General features: G+C 33.7%; 3 protein-coding genes across 4 annotated transcripts; 2 read left to right on the forward strand and 1 right to left on the reverse strand.

The window, feature by feature from the left end:
- The first annotated feature begins 445 nt into the window (after positions 1 to 445).
- LOC143570641 (epi-cedrol synthase-like) lies at positions 446 to 3,169 on the forward strand. Its single transcript, XM_077056242.1, has 7 exons — positions 446 to 644; positions 816 to 1,089; positions 1,168 to 1,549; positions 1,926 to 2,144; positions 2,226 to 2,364; positions 2,589 to 2,837; positions 2,999 to 3,169. The coding sequence occupies exons 1-7, from the start codon at positions 558 to 560 to the stop codon at positions 3,167 to 3,169; spliced, it is 1,521 nt and encodes a 506-aa protein (XP_076912357.1). The 5' UTR covers positions 446 to 557.
- A 9,364-nt stretch (positions 3,170 to 12,533) lies between these two features.
- Positions 12,534 to 14,466, forward strand: LOC143570650 (glycosyltransferase family 92 protein RCOM_0530710-like). Its single transcript, XM_077056250.1, has 2 exons — positions 12,534 to 12,705; positions 12,917 to 14,466. The coding sequence occupies exons 1-2, from the start codon at positions 12,597 to 12,599 to the stop codon at positions 14,422 to 14,424; spliced, it is 1,617 nt and encodes a 538-aa protein (XP_076912365.1). The 5' UTR covers positions 12,534 to 12,596; the 3' UTR covers positions 14,425 to 14,466.
- Positions 14,467 to 18,766: 4,300 nt separating this feature from the next.
- On the reverse strand, positions 18,767 to 22,314 carry LOC143570651 (serine/threonine protein phosphatase 2A 57 kDa regulatory subunit B' theta isoform-like). Of its 2 annotated transcripts, XM_077056252.1 has the most exons (3): positions 22,283 to 22,314; positions 19,908 to 21,327; positions 18,767 to 19,365 (listed from the first exon to the last, which is right to left on the reverse strand). In XM_077056252.1, the coding sequence occupies exons 2-3, from the start codon at positions 21,177 to 21,179 to the stop codon at positions 19,006 to 19,008; spliced, it is 1,632 nt and encodes a 543-aa protein (XP_076912367.1). In that variant the 5' UTR covers positions 21,180 to 21,327; positions 22,283 to 22,314; the 3' UTR covers positions 18,767 to 19,005. The 2 variants fall into 2 exon arrangements, with proteins under 2 accessions (XP_076912367.1, XP_076912366.1); XM_077056251.1 differs by lacking the exon at positions 22,283 to 22,314 and having other exon boundaries at positions 19,908 to 21,501.
- Positions 22,315 to 23,513: the final 1,199 nt, after the last annotated feature.

Below are 23,513 nucleotides of genomic sequence, written 5' to 3' on the forward strand. Positions count from 1 at the left end.
ATCTGGCGATTGAGTACTAATTGCATCGTCGATTTGATTTCTACGGTTAGACACATATGGGATAGGTGTCCTCACTGTATCATCAATCGTGAATCTGTTTCTCAGCGATTCTCTCCATTCGATAGATTTAATCAATTCATGATTTCATTGTTCGTTATTATCAATTCATGATTTTTGTGTGTTGTGTGTTAAGTATTGATTAATGTATGGTATTATTTTTATTTAAATCCATGAACTCATGGTCATTTGATATTTATAGCAAGAAATGTTAAAAAAAAAACTAAAAACTCGCGCAACATGCGGGAATAAAACTAGTATTTTATATATTATACGTATAACGAATTTTTGTCGTATTGTATGGAAAATTGCACTAGTTCTTTGTTATTGCCACTGAGAATCAGCTTTATTAGTTTTAAGAAATATAAAGGTGAGTGTTGACGATGTGACCTTTTGACATGATGAGAATATCTTCACCTCTCTATTTATACCCTTCACCTCTATTTGAACTTCAAGCGACTTGATCGGCATATATTAATCCATATATCTCGATATTGATTATGTCTATAAAAAGAGATGCTGTTATCCGACCCGTTGCGAATTTTCCTCCCGACATTTGGGGAGATCAATTTCTCATCTTCAACCAGGTATGCAAATTATAGAAAAAGATATAATTATATGAACATTTTTGTGTGTCAACTTCTTTACAAACTTACTTAACGAATTATTTAACGTCCTTTTTGGAAGATTCAAACAGTTTTTGTATTTGTGTATACCCATTGGAGTAATATTGATCTTGATATGTGATGTATATAAAGCAACAAGAACAAGATGGAGTTGAGCAGATGATCAAAGATTTCAAAGAAGAAGTGAGCAGAGAAATACTGACAATGATGGATAATCCGATTCAACATGCAAATATGTTAAAACTAATCGACTCAATCCAACGCCTTGGCGTTGCATATTATTTTGAATATGAGATTGACCAAGCATTACGACATATATTTGATGCATATGGTGATAACTGGACATTCGCTCATGCTTCCCTTTGGTTTCGTCTCCTGCGACAACAAGGATTTTCCGTTTCATGTGGTTAGTGCATAATTGTAAGTTCATTTTGAATATAATGATGCGGTAAAAACCTAATGTTTTCTTATACAAATTGAACAGATGTTTTCAATCAATACAAGGACAAAGATGGAGCTTTTAAAGAGAGTTTAAAAAATGATTTTCCCTTGTTACTTGAGTTATATGAGGCAACTTTTATGAGGGTGCCTGGGGAAGTCATCTTGGATGAGGCTCTTGCTTTTACAAGAACTTGTCTTGGTGATGTGGCAAGTGATCCTGTTATGAGAAACTCTTATGTTTTTACTGAGATACAAGAAGCGCTAAAGCAACCTTTGCATAAAAGGTTAACGAGACTAGAGGCATTACGCTACATACCATTCTACGAACAACAAGCTTCTCGTAACGAGTCTTTGCTCAAACTTGCTAAGTTAGGGTTCAACCTGCTTCAATCACTGCACAAGAAAGAGCTAAGCCAAGTTTGCATGTAAAATAAGATTTACCTTAATACAACTTTCAATACATTAACGTTAACCAAGAATCTGAATTTATTTTTTTATTTTTATTTTTTGGAGCTTCTTGTATTACTTCTAGGTTGTTCGCTACCCCTATAAGCAAATGGTAAAGTAAGTTCGCATGTGACAATTGACAAGAAAACTCCATAAAGTTTGGTGATAAACTCAATTGGGTTCACTTACCCGTCACCAACCAAGCGAACTTGCATAGTTAGCTTATAGGTAGCGAACGGCATAGAAGTACGAAGTTTATAGAAAATTTTGGAAGCCCCGGTCTCTCATTTCTAAATAGCATATTTCCAGAAATATTAGCAAGAATCACTTTACATGTGTGTGAATTTATTGTAGGCGGTGGAAAGATTACGATCTTTCTAACAATCTACCTTACGCCAGAAACAGACCGGTCGAGTGCTACTTTTGGGCATTAGCAGTGTACTTTAAGCCACACTATTCTGTATCTAGAGTCTTCTTGGCAAGATTTTTTTTGCTTCAAACACTTTTTGATGACACTTATGATGCCTACGGGACATATGAAGAACTCGTGAAATTTACTGAAGCAATTGAAAGGTATGCTATAAACGAACGTGAAGTTTGTGAACTGGAACCAAATAATTTTAATTTATCAACTAAGTAACAAGTAATTTATAGGTGGTCATCTAGACCATCAGATGAGCTTCCTGAAAACATGAAACTTATATATCGAATCCTCATGAATCTTTTTGGAGAGATGGAGGAAACCATGTCGAAGGAGGGAAAATCATTTCATCTTAACTATATCAAAGAGGCGGTAAGCTTTTAGCTCATTCTAGCTGAAGTTTTTGAATTCGTAAAGTGTTTTTAAACATTTTCTTAAAGAGCTTGTATAAATTATAGTCAGTTTCACTACCACCTCTTTCGTATAGTATTCTTTTATTTATTGTTCCTAAACTTATGAAACATAATAGATCATTTTGCTACAATAGTATTATTTTATTTATTGTTATCACAATTATAATTATGGTTCTATTATAGATGATAGAATATATCCAAAGCTACATGACAGAAGCGAAGTGGAAAAATGAAGGGTATATACCAACGATGGAGGAGCACTTGAAAGTTTCGTATATTAGTATTGGCTATAAATGCGCTCTAATAGCAGGTTTTGCTGCCATGGGTAACGTAATCACACATGACTCGTTCGAATGGGCTTTAAGCGATACTCCTCTCGTCTATGCTTGCTGTCGACTTTGTAGAACCATGGATGATATTGTCACTCACGAGGTACATCAAACTGTGATATTTGCAATACTACAAAGGAAACTTTTAATTTTTACCGCAACATAACTTGGTTATCCATGTGAATATTAAAATTATCATAAAAATGGCAAGCGGAGAAAGATAGAAACCATGTTGCCTCTGGTATTGAATGCTACATGAAACAGTATGGTGTTAGTGAGCAAGAAACGTATGAGTTGTTCATTAGAAGAGTTGAAGATGCTTGGATAGAACTAAATGGAGAGTTCATCGCGTGTAAAGATGTTAAACTTCCTATAACCCATGAGGGTATTCACACATTTGTGGAAATGACAACTATACCCTTCAACATAAATTAAAGATAAAATTAAAAGAAAAAATATTATTGGTTATAATGATTTCTCGTACTAAAAACACTTCTGAAATGAACCAAATCCTATATATATATATATATATATATATATATATATATATATATATATATATCACACACAAACCAGTGACAAATAATTGCCCCCCCCAGTCACCCCTCTTATCACCTGGGGGGCGGTGTTCGTCGCCCCGTCACCACTTGTTGCCCTACATTGCCGCCCCACCTACACACACTAACCAATTAGCATATGTCACAGCAATTTGCTCTTAAATCATTCAAGTAGAACGAGTTCCACAACTTGCAACCTTCACTTGGAAGCACTGCCCGAACCAGGGTGGTGAGCTAGCTCAATCCGAGCAAGCTTGGGAGAGGTGAATTCGACCCACCCCTTAGAGCATTCTCATCCAACCCCTTATTTTATGTGAGGGGTGTTTTTATAATTTAGATAGTGATTCAGGGTGTTGTGAGTGAATAGTTTTTATATTATAGAAAAAAGTAATGATTTTTCTGTATTTGAAAAGCTACTGTTCATCCCCTATAATTTTTTAATATATTTTGAAAGTAGTTGTGAGTGATGGAAAGAGAAAATGTAATGGTAAAAGGTATAAAAAGTATTATTTAATTGAAATAGTGAAAGAAAATATAGTAATTTTTGGTTTAGAGATAGGGGGTGGAATGAGAATGCTCTTACCCTTTTTAAACTTAAAATTAAATAATGAATATTAAACAATCAAATTAATTTTCAGATATATTAAACAAGCAATACAAAACAAATTAATATAATAATAATTTTGGGAGCCTTTGTACATCATGGGTTGTAACACTTGCTTCATCTTTTATACACCACTATCTATTCTCTCTTTTGTTTTTACATATTTTAAGGCAAATTAATCAATTAGTGTGGTGGAAAAGTTGTTTGGTATGAATCTATGGGTCTTAGGTTCAACTCTTAGATAGGTTAATTTTTGTGCTTGATTATTTCAACTCTTAGATGGGTTTTTTGTATGATTATTATAAATGTTCAAATAACTTTGTTTTACTTTTTACATATATACACTCGTAAGTAAATTTTTAAACAAAGAATTAAACTGGTGTATGTTACATAATAGTTGTTGGGTGTGAAGCCATAGGCCTTTTCAACAATTATATTGGCCGGATGCATGCTATATTTTAATAAATATAAATGTTCACATAATTCTATTTAGTATTAATCAAATTCACGTTGTTGTCCATAAACTTAATCAATTTACTTTTTCTTTTTATTAAAAATAGAAATTGCTTCATATGCAACCAACAAATAATTTTTCACTAACCTTCACAAATAAATGAAAATAAAAAATTTATACCCAACCCCGTCGCAACGCGGCGGGTGAACCAGCTAGTTAAAATAAAAATAACAGCTATAATTTAATCATTTTATTGTAAAGCCATAACAATAGAATTACCAGATGATTAACAAATTGTCCTAATAGTTAACCAACAAGTATCATTTGTAAACCGTACATGATGGTTAACGTTGTTGTTTTCCATGTTGCTTGGATTCTTGGCTAAGAGTATTTAATCTGGAAAAAAAATGCATTAGTCATCTACTTGCATCGAGTTCACGAACCCAGAACTCCAACTCGAAAGGGGAATTGCCGACCAGGTTAGGCGCCACGCCAATCCTTGAATTAATGATGTTACTGTCCCAGCAAGGAAATTAATACCATTCATCATCTTCATATCCAGCTTCTCCAACACAATAATAACTCACACATTCATCTTCATCTTCACAACCTTCATCTCTAGCTAAGTACGCTAAAGCGTCGATAGCCGAAGTGCCAGTCGGACAACCAAACATTTCACGATCATGAGATCCAACTGATCTCAACTGATAATTGGTTCCCTTGGCCTTTTCTTTGGACTTATAAACTGAATGGATACTAGACCCGAGGCATCGTGCCGAACCACATTTTCCAGTGAAACTTTGGTGAACAAACCACTCAGGGAAGCTGAATCCCCCGTTTTTACGTGTCGTCGTTGTTGAGATAAGGGAGTGGGGCGGATTGGGTAGCTGATGATATTGAGTGCAGAATTGTGTTATGTGATTTTATAGGAGCTGATGACATTGGAATGTTATGTTTGCATGGGGAAGAAGTGGGGATCATTGGTCAACTATGCCTGCGTGTTCCACAAAGATTGACTTATAAGTTAGTGGTACAAATTATGCACGTTCTTTTATTTTTGTCCGTGTTGACGGCTAGATTAGATCTATGAATTTCAGTTTTAAATTTTAACATGATATAATGTTCTTAGCAATATGCCAATACTAATGGGTGGATGAGTGGATCATAAATTGTTCTTATATGACGTGCCATAAGGAAAATATCAAATATGATAAAACAACATTTAATTGTTTCAATTAACAAAAATATTACTTACACTAATTATTCTACCATGTGATGTGGGTTCAGTAAGGGCTCGAAAACTTTTTTAAAATAGGAAAGTGAAACAGCATAAAATGGTTTATAGGAGAGAGAAAGAAAGATGAGTGAATATAGAACATCCGTCATTTGAAACGGCGGATGTCAGATTACACATAGAGGGTGTCAGTTATTGTCTGGTGATGTTGCGAGAACCATGTGATCCGCCATTTGAAATGGCGGATCATGAATATTTTATTAGTGTTCCGCCATTTCAAATGGCGGATTTCAATTGAGAAGCTGACCGCCGGTCACCATTACTTTTTAATTGACATTCGCCATTTCAAATGGCGGATGTGAACAGTAACTCGTACTACCCCTATTACCCACCTATGTATTTTTTATTGTATTTCAGTGACATCCGCCATTTGAAATGGCGGATGTGAACAGTAAACCGTACCTCCTATGTCCCACAGATTCTAAGTATTTTATTATATTTCAGTGACATCTGCCATTTGAAATGGCGGATGTGAACAGTACCCGTGCTACCCAGATTTGACCACTTATTCTTTTAATATATTAATGTTTCTTTATTTATAATATTAATCGGTCTATGAGAGGGAAGTCCACAACCTCCAGCCTCCACGAACATGGTCATCTCAAACATCACCATATCAGTCCAACACTCACGAACGTACCATCTCACAAACAAACTTACACGTTTTCTACTTTTCCATATCAACTTCTAAATTTATTTCTCATAACCACTTTCTTTGTTAACCAATTTATATATCATGACAACAAATTAATAATTAAGTTACCTACACCTATATCTATTAGATTATTAGAATTTAGTATTAGATAAAGTTTGTAAATTCTTGATTGCTATATTTCATTGAATTGATATTACTAGTCATATTTTTTAAATATAAAAGAATCATAAATAAAATTAAGAAACATTCATATATTAAAAGAATAAGTGGTCAAACCTGGGTAGTACGTGTACTGTTCATATCCGCTAAATTAAGAAACATTCATATATTAAAAGAATAAGTGGTCAAACCTGGGTAGTACGTGTACTGTTCATATCGCGGATATGAACAGTACACGTACTACCCAGGTTTGACCACTTATTCTTTTAATATATGAATGTTTCTTAATTTTATTTATGATTCTTTTATAATTAAAAAATATGACTAGTAATATACTAATATCAATATGTTTTTACTTTTATTATTAAAAATTCTAATAATTAGTATTATTAGTAAATATTAATTACTATATTAATATTACTTTTATTAATAAATATAAAAATTTAGTTCAACAATTGGATATGTTTTTTTATAATATTGAGTTCTGTCATTTGCAATGGTAAGTGTTGTCTAGACATCCGCCATTTCAAATGGCAAGTGTGAACAGTAACTGTACTACCAATTCTCATTTCTTCAAATTATAAATAGAGTCAAAATCAATAAGATATACAACAACTATAACCCACAATGCTTCCTCGTACTTGCTCAATTTCATGTAGCGATTTCAATACTATACCATGTCCGCCCCAAAAACCACCTGATTATGATTTCAACTCATTTCATTGTTTGAATAGGTGGCCTCGAAAATAGTATGTGTGCCCTCTGGGTGGAGACGGAAAGCGACAACTGACCCTACGGGTCATATTCTTAAGAATCATTACCGTTGGGTTGCCCGCTTTTTTTAGCCGCTGAGGTTGTCCCCGATAATCACTACCGGTGGGGTAGGGTTTTCGCTAGAGTTCGGCTATAATTATCATGTAATTTGCTAGAGGTTGTATTAGAAAACCACTGTTGTGTATTATATTTGTATATTCAAGTGTAATTATCATGTAATTTGGAGAAGTCAATGTGTTTAACATTAGTGTTTTATTAATATAATTATATTTAAAAGTTTGGTGCCACAAAAGTTTTTTTTAAATATTTTGTTCGTTGAATTTTATTTAACAAAAGTTTTTTCTAAAGTTTTTTTTAAAAAAGTTTCCATCAAATGTTCGGGGTCATCAACTTTGATAATACCCACGGACCAAACTGTACGCATCTTAAATCAACACTTGAATTATTGAAGGACCACAACTTTGTAGTAACTAGTAATTACTTGAAACATAATTTTATAGCAGTAATTACTTGAAACATAATTTTATAACAGTTAATTTTATAGTAATTATTGAAGGACCATCATTATGTCTTAAATCTACACTCTTCAAGATTCTCAATGAAGAGCACTGTTGTAAAATAGTGTCCATATAAAAAAAATGGCTTAAATCTGGCTTCTCAACCACCCAACCATGTTGGCAGTTTAAAAAAAAACGTCCTTTTTGTTAAAGATAAAGGGTTGTGATGTCAAGTACAATCTGTCATTTCAAATGGCGGATGTCACTGAAATGTAATAAAATACGTACGGTTTACTTTATCTTTTGTTAAAAGATAAAGGGTTGTCATGTCAAGTACGGGTACTGTTCACATCTGCCATTTCAAATGACGGATGTCACTGAAATATAATAAAATACTTAGAATCTGTGGGACATAGGAGGTACGGTTTACTGTTCACAGTTTCAAATGGCAGATGTCACTGAAATACAATAAAAAATACATAGGTGGGTCATAGGGGTAGTACGAGTTACTGTTCATGTTAATGTTCACATCCGCCATTTAAAATGGCGAATGTCAATCAAAAAGTAATGGTGACCGGTGGTCAGCTTCTCAACTGAAATCCGCCATTTGAAATGGCGGAACACTAATAAAATATTCATGATCCGCCATTTCAAATGACGGTGACACCCCCTATGTGCAATCTGACATCCGCCATTTCAAATGGCGGATGTCCTATATTCACTCAACTTTCTTTCTCTCTCCTATAAACCATTTTATGCTATTACACTTTCCTATTTTAAAAAATTTTTCGTAAGGGCTCTAAGAGCATCCACAACGCTTGGATGTGGAAGAGGTTTGGCCCACGGCGGACATAGGAGGAGCTTGGGCATGCGTTGTGGGAACAAGTTCGCAGACGGAGGAATGTGGGGAAGGACCGGCTCGCTAACGGGGTGATGGGTCACCTCTCTCACATACACATATATACATTATAAATATACACTTGCAATATTTTTTAACGGGTTTGTGATTGTTTTGTGCCGTGGAAAAAATGAAGGTTTTTGAGAAAACAATATAATCTGATGTGGTGGTTTATAAAGTTCAAGCGTTGTGAATGCTCTAAGATGGAGAAGTGCTTCCACGTGTCGCCGTATAAGAGATTCTAAAGGGCTTTATTGGGGCTTTATGTTAGGTATGATATTGGGTTGAGATAGCTAGATATAATTGGTTGCACGTTAAAAAAACAAAGTGTGCCCCACGCCCCTAGTCCGCCCCACGCCAAAAGGGCTAGAGCCCTTGTGTAATGGTGTTAAGGCTGGCTGATGGGGCGCCAAGTCTTCAAGCCCACAATATATGTCCTTATGGATATGTAGAGTTCTTGTTCACACCCTATTAAAGCGCAAATATGAAATTTGAAGTATGACGATGTCACATGGTTAACAATATTACTTATAAAACACATGCCACATATTTTGTTTTTATAAATTTTAAATGAGTGCAACTTGGTTTGGGCTCTATACCACAAATACATCCATATAATCGTGTAAAATTTAGATTAGTATTTAACAATATATTTTTAATATTTATAAATTTGATATATAAAAGAATTTGTTTCTCTAATTTAAATAATTAATGCAAAATATCTTATGGTGAAGAGAAGTCTAATTTTAAATACAGGTTTAACTTCCTTGTCTAATATTGCTCAGAATATTATTAAACCAATCTGCCAATCTCTCTTTTAAAAAATGAAACCGGAAAAGAAAAAGAATTCATCGTTTATTCCATAGACCTCGTGGATTTATTGGATTCCGACCAATGAATCTTATAAAACAAACACGAATCAATGTCTGATTAGTTGTTTGAAACAAAACCAAACGGGCAGATCGATCAACGTACGTTTGTTCCAACGGCTGTCCCATGCATGCTTCTCTCTCATTTCCGTATCTTCACCTTCATCCCTCATCAATCCATTTCTACACCATCTTATGACGTCTGTAAGTTCATTCACATATATGATATGCGACGCACACTTTTGCGGATTTTGTAAATTTAATATAGGGTTTTATATATCGTGTTAATTTTCATATGTAGCAACCTCCTCAGCCATTGCCGAAATTCGGCGAATGGGATGTGAAGAATCCTTCATCTGCAGATGGATTCACGGTAATATTCGCAAAGGCACGCGATGAAAATAAAGCTGGTGGAACCACCGGTGCCACCAAAGGCCCGCCTCCTAAGCCGCCACCACCAAAAGTGGAGCCAAGTGTATGACAATACATATATTATATAAATATATCTATCCTTAATAATAATTGCTTGCTAATTCTTTTGTGGATTTTGTCAGAAGAAAAGATTTTGCTGTTTTTGAAAGTTATAAAGATGACAATTAATATTATTATCAACAAGTTAAATCCAGGTATGGATGGTTTCATCAAAGTTTCAGATATTGGATGGTGGCTGGTGTGATTGTTGATATGATGATGATGATGATGATGATGATGATGATGATGATGATGATGATGATGATGATGATGATGTGAGTGTTAGGATATGTCGTTTAGTGTTCGCCATTCGCAACGAGTATTAGATTGAACTACAAGAATAGGTTGTTTATGATCATTTGATTATTGAGTTTTAGAATTTTAGGGCTATAGTTATTAGATTCTTTTATTACGTGTTTACATAGAAGATTACAAGTGAAAGTTAATAGGGACGTGTATAGTTTATCATTACAATTTCGTTCATTTTAATTACTTTGATTGAAGGATTAATATCGAAAACGTTGGAGCTTAAAAGTAGACAATTTTATCATCATATATATATATCACATATGCTTTCCCCTTTTAACCAATCAAATAACTAGTTCTGCTAAAGCTGCTTATTTCATGTGATTTCCCTATTTGTAACATAACAATGGGATACTAAGCTTTTTAAGAGAAAGGCCGGATTTTTGTAGTGATTAAAAAATGAGTGCTACCAAAGTTTACACAACCACCTTCAGTTCTTACTTCTTACTTATGTGGGATTAAAGGAACCACAAAAAAGGGGGGGGGGGGGGGGGGGGGGGAAGCCTCACTCCAATAATGCTTTAAGATGGTGGTTAAGACCTTTTATGACTAGACAGTCCACTAGTGCTCCATGTTATGGCCATTTGGTTAAAAGAAGATGTGGTATATTGTCTGATTACCAAATGATACTTAATAATGTTTAATATGCATAACAGCGTACTCTTAAAAGTTAAAATACAAGTACTCTATTCGATTCATGATAATTTGTCTTAAAATTTATCACGTGAGAAGTAAAGAAATAAAAACGTATTTGTGCATGCGTTATGTATATTTGCACGTAGATGAATATATATATTCCAGATTGTAGTTCAGTTATTAAGATATGAATTTGAATTTTTTTAAAAGATAATTTGTTGAAAAATCAGAATGATGATCGACTAATGAAAAGAATATAAGTGAATATCACGTCAATTCTTCTAACATAAAGTATATGTTAATTTTTATTTTATAGTTAATTATTTTATTTGAATAACTAGAACCAAATGTTGTAAAATTGATATATTAGCGAATTTGAGAGGTTACCTTATCGAGCACGATTTATATATCTGAAATTTTGGATTATATTAAAACATAGTGGTGTATAATCATTCGATAGCTACTCTACATGGCATTTAGAAAATGGGCCTTGCTTTTGGGCCTAACTATAATAGTGGTCCCGTATTCAAGATTCATCGCTTATTTTGACAATTGACTTCACCCTTACATGGTTCTACGGTTCTACCATCAAGCCGCTTTAGAGTGTGTAGTGACGCAATTCACCGATGAATGCGCATATGTTTATCGTGTTATGTAGGAATAGATTAATTATTTTTAGTAATTAACAACAAAAAGTAATATATATTTTTTTTAAATTTAATTTTTGGTTCACATTTATATTTCTTACGTTCATATGCATAGTTTAGATTACATAATTTTCTACGTTCACATTTATATTTCTTACGTTCATGTGCATAGTTTAGATTACATAATTTTCTACGTTCACATTTATATTTCTTACGTTCATGTGCATATTTTCTAAAACAGAAAAAACTACATAATATAGTAATTGAATAATTATGAAATAAATTTGTGAATATTTACATTCAAGAAATCATAATATTGAAACAAGAGCATTTTGCTTTACACAAATAGGATTTTGATATTCAAACTAAGACACGTTAGCCAATAATAATTCATTGTACCTAATGGCATTCTTGACTTTTTCATAGGTTGCAAGAACAATATAACTGACACAAAAATAACTCTGGTATGATAGTATCCTTAACAAAACAATTAACTAATTTTTAACACAATCAGAATGTTTAAATAGTTGTGCAAAAACATACATAAAAAATAAGTAGAGGCCACATACATTAGGAAAAAAAATAATGCATGACAACTCACACACTCACAATTTACTCCAAAATTACATATAAAGATGAGAAATTAAATAAAACGTAGAGGTTTTTAAAAGCTTATAAAGAAATAATAAATTTTAGTTTATAAAAATGAGAAATCAAATATTTTTCTTCTTTGAACAACAGTAGTCAAATATATTGTGAGTGCTTTAAAGTTTAAACCATTTAATGAGTTCAATTATCAACACAATAAAATCCATAAAAAATAATATTATTTAGAGGCAACTCAAGAGTAGTGGGCAATGGTATAAAGTCCTTTAACTCTCAACACCGGTCTCAATTTTCTTCCGAACCTTCTACTTTTCCACATAATTCTCAAGTGCCTCTATTGAATCTTACCCAATCAATTTAATCAAAAACTCCAATCCTTAATCCATCTATATGTGTTTCACTAATCACTTTCCAACAACTTAAACTTTCAACACCATGAAAGATCGCCGGAAACACCCTCCTCCGTCCCTCATCTTTCGCTGCGCCTTCGCTCTCGTTTTCATTTTCGCCCTCACTTTATCCACCCTTCGGTTATTATTCTCCGGTAACACTCTTATTCCTTTAAACGACTTACTTCTGTTATTAAAAACAACAAACACAAAAATAATGTTATTATTTCTATGTACCTCGTAATTATTAGGTAATAATTACATGTGACACAAATATCATTTAAAAAAAATAAAAATACCAGCGGCGCCGTGTGTGTGTTGTCCGTTTTAATTTTTAATTTTTTCACTTTATAATTTGTTTAACAGAAAGTTATCATCCAAACTTGGTATCATCATGGATGACGTCACCGACGGAAGTTATCTCCACCGATTCGCCGACGGATACCGGAATATCCATCGGAGCAACCGTACTGTTTCCAAACCAGGTACTGATTTTACTAAAATACCCTCCGTCAACTCCTCTATTAACCAAAGACCAAATCCACTGCCTTTATATTTCCACTTCTCCGAATACTCCCCGGACGATATCTATATCCTCACCGTCATATCTCGACCGTCGGATCCTACGTTGCAAATTTCCGCCACGTGGCACGATCACATCCGTCCGGTTAAAAGGTCAAAAAGACCTCCCGCCTGGGCCCACACACGACTGGAAGTCGTTAGCTTACGAGGCTTTGATCGACTGTGACAACACCACGGTTGTGTTTGTCAAGGGGCTTAATCTACGGTCAAGAAAGACTTCTAATGCTTCTAAGTTTGAATGCGTGTACGGCTCAGATTTTACTAATCAGCAGTTGATATTAAGATCAGAAGTTATATCAATCGCTCAGGAAATCGTACGGTGTAGAACGCCTTTAAGCATTTTAGAAGGCCCACACATATGGCCCAAAGATTCTATCAAAGTGTCTGTCAAACGTACTAGTGGGCCGAGAATATTGGGGTCCATAGCCCGACCAGAGTTATGGGCTAAACCCGACCCACCCGTTTTGAATAAGCATATGGTCTGTGTATGCACTATGGTTAGAAACCAAGCTCGGTTCTTGCCCGAATGGATCATGTACCATGGGCGGATCGGGGTTGAGCGTTGGTTCGTGTATGATAATAATAGTGATGATAATATTGAAGAGACCGTAGAGTTATTGATGGGTCGAGGGTTTGTGATTACGCGACACGTGTGGCCTTGGATCAAGACCCAAGAAGCCGGGTTCGCCCATTGTGCGTTACGGGCTCGGGATTATTGTAAATGGGTCGCTTTTATTGATGTGGACGAGTTTTTATATTTTCCATCAGGGGAAAATTTGGGAAGTGTTATTAAAAACCAGACTGGTAGGGCTGATGTTGCGGAGTTACGAATATCTTGTCATAACTTTGGGCCATCGGGTTTGAAACAAGTTCCACTAGAAGGGGTCACGGTGGGCTACACTTGTCGGTTGGGGCTACCAGAGCGGCACAAGAGTATAGTCCAACCCGAGAAGTTGAACCCGACGTTGATTAACATTGTGCACCATTTTCATTTGAAAAACGGGTTCAAGTACGTGAATGTAGATAGGAATTTGATGGTGATTAACCACTATAAGTTTCAAGTTTGGGAGGTGTTTAAGGAAAAGTTTTATAGGAGAGTGGCGACTTATGTCGCGGATTGGCAACAAGAGGAAAATGCTGGATCTAAGGATCGGGCCCCGGGTTTGGGAACCAGAGCAGTTGAACCGGATGACTGGTCTAGCCGGTTTTGTGAGATAAATGATACAGGTTTAAGGGATTGGGTTGTGAAAACGTTTAGTGATCCGTTTAAAGGCACTCTACCATGGCAGTAAGAATAATAAGTTTTGTGAAGTTTTAATGTTAATACTTAATTAATTTGAGGATCTTTACGTAAAGAAAAGTTAATTAAGGATTGTACCCAACTAGAAAATGTCTAGTTTCAACTTTTTCTCATATAAAAACCCCGTCACTTATTGACTTATGACTTTATGTACACTTTCTTATAGTCATACAAAACATTTTTGTATATATATTATTTTGATGAGTTTTCTTAGTGTATACATTCTCAAACATCATATGATCATAATAGTTTATTACTCTATTTTGAAAATCGGTTTGTATGATACTCCTATAATTTAGAAAATTAAGTTAATCCAACAAAAATGTTACTTAATATTGCAATGAGTTGCGTGGATGATAATAATAATAATAATAATAATAATAATAATAATAATAATAATAATAATAAAAGACAAAATAGAAAATCTGAAAAACAGAATAGAAGGAAAAACAAAAAAGAAAGACATTCATATGATGTTTTAGGCAGAGTATAAAAGCTATAAATAATGTATATATTTAGTCCAAGCCAAAGTAAAAAAAACAAAAAACAATTTTCAACCAATATTTTTTTAAAAAACTTTATTTCATCAATTAACATGCTTTTTTAATCGTTAAAATATGTTGTCAGAAAACTCACTGGATCATACTAATATCTTACCAACCAATAGGATCATTTAACACGTAATTTTACTAAGTACCTTTAAAAAGGTTAAACTTAAACACAAAAAGACCATAAAGAGTATGGACATTTTCATCATTTCTATCTTTATCTTTAGTTTTTATTCATTTGTTTTGAAACAAGCATACGCATTGAATAAGTAAATCAATATAAATTAACAAAAAGCTAAATAGATATTATCATGAATCTTTTTCATGTTAAATAAACAATTTTTAATCAAAATATGTGATTAAGAAAAGGTTAGTAACCACAAAAAAAAGTTTGGACATATGCATAGTTTACAAAAGCATGTGGAGGGGCATCTTTGGAGGAAATTTAAGGTTTGGGTGTATAATAGAGTTGATGTAAGTCCTTATCAGATAAAGGGTTCATAATATGGAGCATCTTTTTGCAACTGGTAGTATGTTTTTTATATTATTTTGGGATAACCTACCATTTAGATAATAATTGACCTTTTTACCTTTTCCAAACTTAAAAATTGACAAATTCCTATAAAAGTGGGAAAATGCTGTCCTATCAATTTACTGCATGAATGAAATGCAATTGAATGTCATAAGCTTTCGTGATAAAACAAATAATTGTTGTGTGTTTTGATTTGATTGCAATTGAATAGATCAATAAACATGCTTGTACATAATAAGTAACCTATGATTATAAGTATTTACCATGGCATGTGAACGACTGAAAGAGGAAGGTTGTGAGTTGAACGAATAAATATAGTATTAGTGGGGTTGGTGTTTGCGTCGGTGTCGGTGTCGGTGTCGTCACTCTTCAAAAATGTTTGGAGAGCCAATGAACTTGAGTATCAAATGCGCTATATAACATATGAACAACGAGTCTCAGATAATACATAACATAATAACATATAAAGGGTTAGTATTCAGACACTATATAATAATGCCTTTAACATAAAAGTTTTTAAAAACTATTCAAAAGATATCAAGTATGCAATGAGTGATATCTATTTCCTTATTTCTTGTGAGTTGTTTCAAACCTATTTTTTTTATTTGATTGAATATTAAAAGATACACTTAAAAGATATGTGTTGTTTGTGTGTGACTGGTTGCAGGAAAAGGGTTTCATCCTATCATGATAGTTATATCATCCTTAAAGCCAAAATCAAAATAGTTCAATGGTTGAAAATTACACATTTAACCATTGACTAAGGGTCTAAGGCTATGGTTAGCAAATCCAAATAATTAAGTTTATGTGAAGCTGCAATCAGAAACTCAATCTCACGAGACATATGTGAAGCTTTATTGGCATGACAGAGACAATTAAGGGAGATAAGTATTCAGCATGATTAGTTATTATTTATATTGTTATCATAATTCATAATTATATACATAAAAGTATTTATTCTGCAACCGTATATTATACCAATATTCTACATGCCGGTTCAAACTGGCCGGTACCACCGATTGTACTGGCTATCAAAGACATCACTGGTACAATAGAGACCCGGCCTAAATAGGGTGCCGGTATAGTTTTCAAACTATTGGAAAATCCAGTATTGCCGGTGCATACCGATGAACTGATTTATACAATGTTTTTATTTTTAAACTCCCCATTATAACCTAGCTCCTTTACAATTTCTATCGTTCAGTTTCAGTATATTACGATTATTGGTAATTAAAACTTCTTATTTTATATTGTAGGAAACGAAAATCATTATGTTTTTGTTGATGAGTATGGTGATTATAGTGAATTTCATATATTAAGCGATCGTGAACTTGATACATTTAACACTTAAATGCAATAAACTTATTATAGACTTCAATTTAAAATAAACTTTGTTAGAAATTGATTTTTGATTATGAAATTTTGTGGCTATGGATTATTATTTTAGTTGAAGGTTGTATTTTTAAAACCGGTTAAACCTATATGTATTACGAATTGTACTGTTTCTAAGCGTGACCCAATAGGGTATAAAAACTGGTTTTTAAAATATTGTGTTATATTAAATACTAGGATAGTGGCCCGTGTTACACACGGGTGAAAAAAATTTCAAACGTCATATATATAGGTATCATATGAATTCTTTACATTGTTTTCTGCAAAACCTCAAGATGTAGGAAAAATATGTATAAATGGCGTGAATGAGAAACTGTATAAATATACAAATAATTGAATTGCTAAAGTAATAGTCATACTAAAAAAAGTAGCAAAAATTAGTTATAAATAATTAATTATAGTCAAAATCGGTTTTAAATCAGTTGAAATGAAATAGTTGGTTATGATTCTAGAAAACATTAATTAGTGAGGTTATGATTCTAGAAAATATTAATTAGTGAATTATGTGACAATTCTAGATATGAAAACCTTGTAAGCTTATGTGGACATCTTATTTGAAGGCCATGTGAATATCTTGTTCTGTTTTAATAGTATAGTAAGAAGATTAGCATTAGGATTAAAATTAATTAATTATGTGGAAATTATAAGCATAGAAAGTGGATGACATGAAACATTAGGTGGACACCCTAAAAGAAGGATAAGTGGACAGATTTGTTTTGCTTTAATATATTAGTTAGATTAGATTAGATGTAATAAAATCAAATTAAATGTTAAGTTACGAACTCAAAACTTTAAATATTAAGTTTGACCAATGCTTGTGTTATATATTGATTAATTATGTGGAATTTATAAGCATGAAAAGTGGATGACATAAACATTAGGTGGACACCCTAGGAGGAGGACAAGTGGACAAATTGATTTTGCTTTAATATATTAGTTAGATTATCACTATTATTGTATTTATATAGGGCTAGCAATCATAGTTAGCTCGCTTTATGAAACTCTGTATGAGCCATTCTAATAAACTAGGCTCAATTTGTGCTTGAGATCAGACTTGTTTTAAGGTTAGCTCGTTCCGAGGATTAGCAATTCGATCTCGTTTACACTCCCAAGGCACTCCCTCAATGACGCATAGCACAAACACGAAACCAGAACGCACTTTCTAAGAGAGAATATAATAGTGTGTTGCTACTAGGGACGTTACCAAGCCAAATCAAGTTTTTTCTATAATGTCCAACTCATACACTTAATCCTACTCCACCGGTTCCGGGTATAGTCGGGTCTTTGACCGAGCTTTCCGGGGTTTTTTCGGGTTCGGGTAGGGTTGGGTTTTGACCGGGTATTTTCGGTTCCGCAGGGTCCTGGTCGGTTTCGGGTACGGCTTTGGGGAGAAATTCTATACCAGGTCCTACCCGCAGGTCGGGGTACGGATAGGAACCGGTTCCGGGTCGGGTTCGGAACCGGGTATTTTGTGCAGCTCTACTTTCAATCACTTCATGAGAACCATCATTATGTACACACCCGGTTACCGACAGACTACCCTCTGATAGCCAATCAAGTAGAAGCACAGCTAAGCTCAAAGCTTTATTCAACCTTAAAAGAACCTTCATTTATCAAGCCAAAGCTAAGTTCATCGATACTTTCAGTTCAAGTTCACTTGACTTCATCATCATTATTTATTTCACATGCATGCTCGATTATCAGCAATAGAATCAAGCTCGAATCTGTAATTTACATAAAGGATAACATAATAAAATAGCACAAGCTCACTAACGCTCAAAAGCTTTGCGGGTCGAGTATAAACTTGACCCAAAAGTTCACTCGAGTAACTTATTTCAATTGAGTCGGAGTTCACAGACAGCAAAGTAATATGATACATACCAAAAATATTATATAGGGTACAATCATAGTCTAAATCCAGAGATATTATAAAACAAATGCCTGAATATAATTAAAGCCTTTTCTTGTCACCCTTTTGACACTTGCAACAAAATGGGCAATTCAATCTAGACACCGCATTCCAAATATATATAGATATATATCAGAGGTATGCATATACACATTCTCGGCATTCAAATCATACACCAACAAAATGGTGTATTTAGCCACTGGTTACCTTGTTAGGCAGTAGCATGGGCGGTTTATTGGTGGCACCAGAACCAGATCTCCTCTCAGCAACTTCTTCTAGAAGTTTCCAGACATCTTCGCGTTTAGATTTGGTTTCTTCTTTTTTAGACTCAGCTTCTTTGAACTTTGCTAAGCAATCTTCAAAGAGTTCCGGGTCAGCATCCGAGAAGATTTTCCTTACATTTGAAGTCAAATTTCTGACCACTTGATTCCATTGGGCTACGGTGTTTCTTTCCAAAGCAGGGAATATAATTGGCAGGATTACTTTGCTGTTTTGTTTTATTAGGTTCTCGATATGATCATTGTTCCACAGGAACAATGCTCTTTCAGCCACCTGCATATATATCATTATACAGAACAAACAGTCAGCTTCTTTTCGAACAATGTTATTTTAACATTAAAAGTTTTCAAGCCTGGTAACATTTTATATTTCCAACTATTCAACCTTTTATTTCATGAAAGCCACTCAACTATTGTAAAGGCCATCTGAATATGTATATGGTTTCATTCATACCAAATCATAATTGCTAAGTAAAACTTCAATGGAGGACACACGAAGGTATACCACGGAAGCACTCTTTATGAACGATTGATGGTTTATACATAACTAAGCTACCCCAATTCAAAGTGTTAACCATCTAATGGTTGAGTAGTTTAAGTTAATATTGTTTGGAACATTTTTATCATTTTCATTTGTTGCTCATATTTATGGGATGCAAGTAGATATGAATATGTCTCTATGTAAATTTGCAGAAATAAACATTTGGGGCACAAAACATGTAATTTTCAAATCAAACCTCATCACAGGTTTAAATAGCAATAACATGAGGTCATGAGCCTCAGAATAATAAAGATTAAATAAGCTAAACTAGTTACCTGAAAGTGTGAACTGCTCAAGCAATGAGAAATCCGGCGAAACAAAGGCACCGCACATCTTTGAAACTCGGGAGGCTGAGTTGCTTCTAGAATTTCCTCAAGCTCAGTCAAGAACATAACCTCCTTTGAACTATTTGTGATTGGCCAATACTTCAATAACCCTCTAATAACAGTATCAGCAAGTTTACAATCTTTTTCAACAAACTGAGTGATGCAATAAGATATCTGCTGATGGTACACCGGCATGCTTTTCGGCTTATGAAGTGGTATTAACGCCCTAACAAGAAAAAGCTTGTGTTCTTCCTTCAATGGCAAAGCAAAACCATTAATAATACTGCCTAGAATTTCTAACAGCTCTGCAATTCCATTATGTTTTTCTGTTTCAAAAACGAACCGAAATAATATGTTGTTGATTGCTTTCCTGATAAACGGTCTGTGCACCATAAACTTTCCATATGTACGATGAAGTACAAACTTCAAGTACTCACGTTCTCTAGGATCTTCCGAGTCAAACAATTCTAACAATCTTAAAATAAAACCATGGTCAATATACTTTTTTGCCACTTTAGCATCTGTATCTGGTGTATGTACAAATCTTAGAAGAAATTCATACACAACTCCCAAATGAGGCCATGCGGGATCCATGGAGTGCTCTTCTTCTTCACCATCAAAAGTTTCCAACATTTTGTTATCACGAGGCTGCGGTGTGAGTCTTCTAAATATGTTTGCTGACACCATCTTAACTACTTCTTCCATAACAGTTTCTGAAAATTTGCAGTTTGCAGTAGGAATGTAGTCCACAAGTTCAACCAAAATCTGTCTTTTGATCTCCTTTACCTTCAAATTCTTTGTCGAGTCAGTGAAGTCAAACACAAAACAACACATGTTCAACTTTTTGATTAACAAGTTCTGTTTTTCAGAATTCGGAACGTCTTTGAGCTTAGGTAAAGTCTCATTGCCATTCACTTGTGTGTTCAAAGCATTATCAAGCTTATTAGTCCCAGTATTTAAAGCAGGATCCTGAGTCTGACCATGATCAGATGTAGGATTTGAACTATTAGACCGAGTAAGTCCTGCATCACTGCTGACTTTCAAACTTTGACCATGACCCGGTGCAGGATTTGAACTTTTAGACCGAGTGAGTCCTACACCACTATCGCCTTTTGAACTGGTTGGAGCATTTTTAGATGGATTACGGTTTCCACCATCTCGCTTATTGGCCGACTTAAGCGTCTTCCGTGATGGAATCTTATTAAGTATCTGCTTGATCATCACTTAAACCAGAAATTCCAATATTCAACACCAAAACCCCCCAAACTAAACTACTCCTGTAGTTGCATAATAATTACAACTCAGCTTCATAGCAACATCAGAGATGCATTCTATATATGATCTAGCGAACCTTGAAAATATAATTTTCCTGCAAGCAAACAAATTACAAAAATTCAGATATTAGGTGAGCAACTGAGCATACACACTAAGGGTGAGCAATAACCTAACCGAAATGTGGTCATCGGTTATTTTTGTATCCTCAGTTAACCGAAATTAACCAAACCGAACCTTTCATATATTTCTAGCTTTTATACCTCCATTTCATGTACTTATATCTCCATTTCATGTATTTATACATTCATTCCATGTATTTATGCATCCATTTCATGTATTTCTAAGCTATGCAGTCAATATCAATGGTATCTCGGTTATCTGTCCTCGTGTGAAATATCGGTCAAAATATCGGTACCGATAATATCGGTGATATTGACCGATATTCCCGATATCAGTGTTTTAAGTCTTAATTTTCAAGTTTTAGTGTTTAATGTTAGTGTTTTGAGTCTTAATCAGTTCCTACTACAATTGTTAGTGTTTTGGCAGTTGCAAAAGGATAACTTGTTAACAGTAGGAGATTATAACGAAATGTTAGTGTTAAAGTGCTATATATATAAATTCTGCATGATATTAAAATTGCTGATATCCCGCTGACAGATATTAGTCGATATATTTTTTGGCATTAACTGCCTAGTTTCTAAGTAAAAGTTTTAGTCCAAATTTGATTTTGGTTATTTAACCGAAATCCTATTGATTAATGCGGTTGAGGCTAATAACCGAACCAGATCCAATAATGCAGAAACCCTAATTTCAAAGCTACATATCCAATTCCAGTGAATAGCAAATAAAAAGCTTAAAAACCCTAACTGATACAACAAATGGTGACAATTACTCGATAAGTGACTCATTTACAACATAATACAAGAGGATCGGGTGATGATCTACTATACATACGCAGATAGCATTATTCATTAGGAATAGCTAAAACCTAAAAGGAAAGTTACGAAACTGAAATTGTGCGGATGATGAAGGTATGATATGGTACTTACGTGAGGTTTGGTGGATGCAGATAACGATGAATGATAATATCATTAGAATTGGAATTAATATAAAGTCAAACAAGAAGAAGAAGAAGAAGAAGAAGAAGAAGAAGATAACTGAAAGGATCAGTAGCTAGATTCTGAAACCAAAGAGAGAGAGAGAGAGAGAGAGAGAATATGAGTTTGAAGAAAAGAAAGCAGTCTCTCTTTTGGTTTGGTGTGAATATTCAAATATTCTTTTTTTTTCTCAATTCTAGTCATCAAATGTTATTTTTCAAGGAACATATTATTAGGCTAAGCTCGTGTTTGTGACTGCTTATTTGAGGCTTTGAGCCTTCTTATAACTTATTAACTTTGCAAAAAGTTAATAAGTTATATATATTCTTTACCAAACTAAAAGAACTTATGAATTTTAATTTATCAACAATGCAAAATAAAGAGGTTTTAATAAGTTGGGGATAACTTATTGTGTTTGATTTACATTATACCTTTCAAACCCTCAAAACTCATTACACTCATTTTAAAAAATAGTTTTTTTTTTTTTTTTGTCATTTTGGTTTTCCTCGTCATATAACTAATTCAAACACTTTTTTTTTGAAAAAACTCCTATTAGAAAATTCATAAGTTAGTAAGTACGTTTAACAAAAACTCCTTCTTGACTTAAATAAGCAATCCCAAACACACCCTAAGAATCACTATATAGTTGTGTGAAACTATGGGGATGTTTGGAATTGTTTATTTTCATCAATTTATAACTTATTAACTTTTTGAAAAGTAATAAGGTGTTTGGGTTTAGGATTGCTTATATTGTAAGGGGAAAAGTTTCATAAATTACAATGTTAAAACTTATTAACTTAATGAAAATTTATAAAGAGGTAAAATAAGAAACCCCAAATACCTCCTATATGTCGGGTATTTAGGTATTGACTATTGAATGTGTTAATGTGGTTTTTTATTTTATTCACTAAAAGTTGCTTTTTAATTTTTATTCTATATAGAATGGAAGAACTTTTTATTTCTTTGTTAGAATAACTTTTTTATAAATAGTTAAAGAACCACTTAGATGTACATGGTGGTTTGTTATGTTTATCAACTAAGCTAGGAATATCTTAAGTCTTTCTAAATTAACCCCTTTGCTTCCGGGTATTTTGTAAGCTTTTGAACTTTCTTATATGGTTTTTCATATATTATTATGGTTAGGAGCTTTTTTCTTTTGTCTTATTTCTTAATTATTTAGAAT

This window comes from Bidens hawaiensis, unplaced genomic scaffold (genome assembly GCF_021521415.1).
Source record: "Bidens hawaiensis isolate Kalapana, Puna unplaced genomic scaffold, B.hawaiensis_p1.1 tig00025014_1, whole genome shotgun sequence".
NCBI classification, from domain to species: domain Eukaryota; kingdom Viridiplantae; phylum Streptophyta; class Magnoliopsida; order Asterales; family Asteraceae; genus Bidens; species Bidens hawaiensis.